Below are 5,998 nucleotides of genomic sequence, written 5' to 3' on the forward strand. Positions count from 1 at the left end.
ATGCTGCTCTTTAATATTGTTTATTTACTGTCTTAGTAGTGTGTGGTGTTTAATTTACATTTTGTTGTTCTTTGTTTTTTTTATTCAAGTGCATTTTTTGTTAGAGACTGAGAGTCCACTTTGTTAAACATTTAAAAATTAAAGTTTATTGATTTATTACTCACATATTACGCTTTTATAATTATTAGTTGTAAAATGGTCACCAGGCAATATTTTCGCTTATCGCAATAATTTGTGAGACAATTAATCGTCCAGCAAAATTTGTTATCGTGACAGGTCTAGTGCCGTAGTCGATGCTAAAGGTGGTCCAATGAAATATAGTGTGTGTGTGTGACCTATTTTTTGGGTAGCGACTTTTTTTTTGGCCAGGCAACGTATGTATATGTTTATATTAGAGGTGCACATATAAATCGGCTTGACTATTTGTTTCGATTTCTTTAATTTTGGGATATCAGCTGATACATTGCTAAGATTGGTGGAAAAGTTTGGCTTCTTATCTACCTCCACAAAGGTCTGAAAATCAGCCACTGTCCCTTTTGCTCGGCCGTGAGCACCTTCTAACACCCGACAGTGTCGGCCTTTTAAGAAGAATCGGTATCGGCCAAAAATTGGATCGGTAATTGTCCAGAAAACTGCAAACGGTGAACCCCTAGTTTTTATTATTATTTTTTTTTATTTTTTGCTGTGCCTGTTTTTTTATTAAAAAAATACAGGGAAGCAGCAAACCGATGTCATAAAATCTATTTCATGTCTTTCCCCGATTTTTGTGCTGATATTAAATCTGCCTTCTGCTTACCAGCTTTACCGCCTGACATTCTCATCCATCTTGTACTATTTTACCTTTAACCACTTTGTTGTTTTATTGTGTTACACCTAGTGTCAGCTGTCCCCAGTTCCACCCTTAATTCCTGTTTTCCCTTGTCCCATTAAATCGGTGACAGCTTTTGGCTGCCATTGCCATAATAACTGGCACAAGGAGGTGGACTGGTGTCGAGACAGATTAAAATTAGGATGCCAAAGCACTCAACAGAGGCCCTGTTTTTCAGCCCACAAATGTTTTCTGGATGTGGGTTTTTATGTATAAAGTGATACTCTTGTTGGAGTAGTTTTGTTGTGGAACCAGCTGTGAAGGTGTAAGAATCATTATACCAACATCTGTTCACTTAATAGTCCTTTCCTTTTTTAGTTTATTTATTTTTTGCTAAAATTAACATCAGTAAGAGAAGCAGAAAATGTAATTTTTTAAGCACAGTGTCATTACTGTCGTTCAACTGGAGATTTAATGAAGATTATTCAGATATATTCAGTGTCTTTGCATCTCTCCATCTCCTCTTTATTGCTCTCGGTGTATAGATTAGTATCTGTGGTGGATAGCGGCTGTATCACTGACAGCCCATTAGCAGCTGTCTAAATAGACAGTAAATGCATCTTAATTACTTTACCCTGTTAACACACGTATTCACACACACCACACTCTCATTTCATCATTTAGCCTCTAGCGTTGGCCAGATGGGCACTTGGCCCAGTAAAAAGCCCTCCATTACCAGCTCGACTTGACCAAACTGATCCACCCCTCAGTCCGCTTACCGAGGTCTTTCTGGGGCCACGGCGGGCCCTTGTCGCTACATACCTATAATTTAGCCCCCCAAGTGCTTTCCACATGGCCACAGCAAAAAGCTGGCCTCCATTGTAGGGGTCTGGTAATTGTAGTCTCGTTTAGAAAACTGCAAGTAGCAATTAGCACAGAGTTGGCATTATACAGGGTTGGATTTGAATCCCCGCTGGGTTCAAAATGCTGTTTTAATATGGGTTTGTTTTCCCCACATGGAATTAGCTAAAGGGGCCTTTTATCATATTCACATACCCTATTCTAAGCCAAGCTCTGCCCACCTCATGCTTTCTCTCTGCTCATCTCTGCTTTATCTCTTTCTCTTTTTTTTTGTTCGTTTTTTTTGTTCCTTTCTCTTTACCGTTAAATCACGCACAGGTCATTGATTTTTGATGACATCTTATCCGTTCATCTCTGATGCACCTCTTCCTGTCTTTCCTTCCCCCCACAGAGGCGGTGGACTTGCTGAAGGAGATGAAAGCGAAGAATGTGGAGCTGACAAACATCCACATAGACTCTCTTTTTCACATGTTTAACCTGATGAAGGACGACATCCCCACTCTCCGACGACTTCAGGAAACCATCTTCTCTCTTGGACTGGCAAAGCCATCCACCAATCTCTGCTCACCTTTGATTTCAGCTTACCTGTCCAGGTAGAACAAAAACTGGCATTGTCGCATTAGCCAGGTTTAATGTTTAAACATATTTTTGTTGTATGTTCTAGTTTTATGTCCCCAGCGTCCCGTTAAGCAGCCAACAATCTCACTTTTGTTTTCAAAATCTGTGTCCTGATCTGCCAAAAGTCTGTTGCCAGGTGTGTGTATGAACGTGTTTCTCAGCGAGTCACTCATCCCTCCCTATGATCATAGTTGAGGTTATCGTCTGGGTCAGCGATTCAGAAAGGGAGAGGATGTGGAAATTGCTCATTTATGTTAAGTGTGTATATGTGTGGTAAAGCCAGGTTTTGTTTGTTTGAGAATGCGCCAGCTGCAACCTCTCCCATCAGCTCCTGAAACACCCACCACTATCCTTTGAGATTTAAGTGCGTTAGTTGGGAAAGATGGCTGTCAATGCTTCTTCCCATAATGCAAATATGCAAATTAGTGTCAGCAAACATGCACTGTGGGGTCACTGGCATTACCCTACCTTTGAACTGTATTCAGGATGTTATTCAGTGCATGTGTATTCTTTGTGAGAGCAGCTTTTAACTAGATCAACTCATTAGCATGTTAATTATGCACGGAATACTAATTGCTGGATTTACTATAGACACTCTGTGCACTGTCAGGAGCCCACCACACACACACACACACACACACACACACACACACACACACACACACACACACACACACACACACACACACACACACACACCCTGTACATGCTTTCATAGGATTTACCTTTTGTGCATTGCTGTGCCAGAGGTAGACCTTTGCAAATGATACACACACACACAAGGTTCTCCCCCACTGCTGTTTGTGTTGCTTTAACTCTTTTTTTCTCTGGCACAAACAGAGTTTCCAGGTTCACTCGATAATCACTGCCTCTCTGAGATTAGCAGACTAATTTACTCCTGGGTCATCAACGGCAGCCAAAACACAAACACACACAGCAGCTTACCGCAGCCGAGCTTACAAATCAAGTGCCAGTTGTACTTACTCCAGCTGATACGGCAGTCAACACATACTAATGAACACATGAGAACAAGATAGCAGTTGGTAACGTGTTCGCTGACAAGGCCTAGTTAGTGATCCGAATGTGCACACAAAGCTTCATTTCAGTTTTCTTGGCACTGGAGTTTTTAAATATTAAACATCAGCAACATGAACTTGTACTTTTAATTTTTTACTTATTCATCTTATAACATTTAATTGTACTTATAATTTTATAACATTCATCATCGTTCTGTAGGGTTTAGTTGGTTTTTTTTAGAAGACTGAGCATAAAATTAAGAAAATGCAATGGACATTCTGTTTGATGCTTAGTTTTTTAAGCAGGAAGTTTACAAATTCATATCATTGTTGGTTTTAAAATATGGTAAAATCCTTGTTGAAAAAAATCTATGAATTTTTGCTCTTAAGTTGTGTTGAAAGTGTGAAACCTTCAGGATTGTGAATCATTGGTTCTGCAGAGCCTCAGGGCAGCTTTAAGTACCACAACACTTGACTTCTCTCTTTTTATCTTCGTCTGTTCATCTCCACCTCTTCATTCCGTCAGTCAGCGGACAGACAGACAGTCATGGGGTGGGGGGGGTGGAGGGAAGCGATAAAAGAGGACAAAGCAGGCATCACCCCCGCCTGCACCCATCTCATCGCTGCGTCAGCGCTAATGACTTAATGAACACTTCTCTGCCAGATTAGCCCTTGACAGCCCATCATACGCGCCGCCCCGCTAGCCTTCATGCCCGTCCGCTCAGTATTGTGTGTGCTAACCTGCCACCGCGCCTGTTGGCAGTTAGCTTAGATTGCCATCGTCGAGGAAGTGATTAGCGACAGTAAATGCTAATGAGTCCAACAAAATGAAGAGCTGGCAGGACATGTATGATAAGGCAGCAGCGGGATGATGGAACACGAGGAGGTGGGCACAGAGCTGAAAAGAGATGAGCTGCTCAGAGAAAAAAAGCCTCCATTCTTTTCCACTGCTCAGGTCTATAATAACAATTACAGCAGATTAATGGAAGAGGCAAAAGTTGGGGAAAAAAAGAGGCCAGCATGAGACTAAAAGCTAAACAGATAGATGTTAAACCTGATGAATTCCATTTATCTCTTTTGAGTCTTAATAAACATTGGTGAAATACTCTGGTGAGCTAATTGGCCAAGAATATAAATTCTATACATGTAATCTAAAAAGTTAATGTTGGATTTATTTTTAACCTTTTAGCATCACATTTAATATCTACTGTCAACGAAGATGGAGGCCAAACTATCAAGAACACCTTAATTATGAAGAAAAAACAAAATGTTCTAATTTGTTGACAACAAATATTGCAAATTTATTGGAAATGTAGGCTTCATGTTTAATGCAGGCATCCGTTCAACTGGAATAACTGATTACCCGTTTTAAGAAGAAACATGATGTCAACATAGACTTAATCTACTTTAGAAACAAATGCAATTGATGATTTTATTATTGTACATTTGACCAATTTAAAGAGATAACCCTTTATCTTTAATTGAAAGTTGAATTTTCTAAGAGCATGAATTTTTTTTCTTTTTCTTTTTTTTTGAACTACATATTTATTTAAAATTAAATGAATTTTTAATTTCAATTTCTGAGAATTGGAAAAATATTTTAATTTAGGTAGAATAATGTCATGTAGATTTTTTTTCATAAATTGGAGATATTTTCTGGTTACTTAAATATTATGAGGATTAAATGTGATTTGAATATACAGGAAATGCTCAAAAGTGCTCTTTACGAGCAATATTTTTCCCCCTGATTTTAGTAATGTAAAGATACTTAATTACTGGAATTTTTAAATCAAATCATCTTTACACAAAGTAAAGGTTGAAGACTGTTTACTCCCATCCTGTTAAAAAAAGTTAACAGAAAAGGCTTGGCTATTAAAGGGCGTGGTGGTTAAAATTGAGCAACTTTCATGTTATTTTGACACCCAATGTTTCTGCACATCTACTGGCTTGTTCTGCTAAATAACAAGTTGCCATATTTATTTTTAAAACGTTCACCTGCCTTTGTTTGACCAAAGACTTCACTTTTTTACACAAAATCACCTGTTAGGGGTGGTGCTAATGTCTGTAATAAGTAAGTGCCATTCTTGTGCACGTGTAACAGCAGGCTAGTGGTGTCATGATCACAGTCTCATTTGCGTTTCGAGACACAGACACCTCATTCTTCCCCCACGCGAGGACAGTGGTTTGATAACGGGCCTGCCCATCTCGCCTAAACAAAGGAGTGGGACAGAGTCAAAAGAAAAAGTGATGGGTGAAGGGGGGGGGGGGTAGAGATTAGTCAAAATGAGCCACCTTGTCTCATCCTTCAGGTTTCCACCGAGCAAAGCACTTGTTATTTTTTTCAGGACTTAATTGGCTGGAAAGTGGCTGACATGCAAAGTTGGGGACATTAACGGGGCTGTGCGCTGCAGTAAATGGCAATGCAAAGTGACAGTTAAATTGTACCTAGGGGAAATTATCCATCTTTCGACATCTTTAGCTCTTTTTATGGTGGAGCAGCAGGCGGAGAGATTGGGTGTAATTGCAACGCCAGGCCCTTTTTTTTCCCAAGAGATGGAGATTTTTTTTTAAAGATCTCTTATTAGGATGGAGGGATTGTAAGTACTTAATGGAAGAGATGATGTGGACAGTTAGAAGATAAAGCATCCACCAACAATTAATGACTTAACAAAAGAAACAACTTTATATATATATA

At 39.4% G+C, this 5,998-nt stretch overlaps 1 protein-coding gene across 1 annotated transcript in view; it reads left to right on the forward strand.

Annotated features, from left to right (window-relative positions):
* lrpprc (leucine-rich pentatricopeptide repeat containing) overlaps nucleotides 1-5,998 on the forward strand; it is a gene marked incomplete in the record, with an annotated part of 81,482 nt that overhangs the window by 30,964 nt on the left and 44,520 nt on the right. The window contains 1 exon segment of the mRNA XM_014030974.1: nucleotides 2,061-2,262. Coding sequence (XP_013886428.1) covers nucleotides 2,061-2,262 — 202 coding nt within the window.

This window comes from Austrofundulus limnaeus, unplaced genomic scaffold (assembly GCF_001266775.1).
Source record: "Austrofundulus limnaeus strain Quisiro unplaced genomic scaffold, Austrofundulus_limnaeus-1.0 Scaffold0, whole genome shotgun sequence".
NCBI classification, from domain to species: domain Eukaryota; kingdom Metazoa; phylum Chordata; class Actinopteri; order Cyprinodontiformes; family Rivulidae; genus Austrofundulus; species Austrofundulus limnaeus.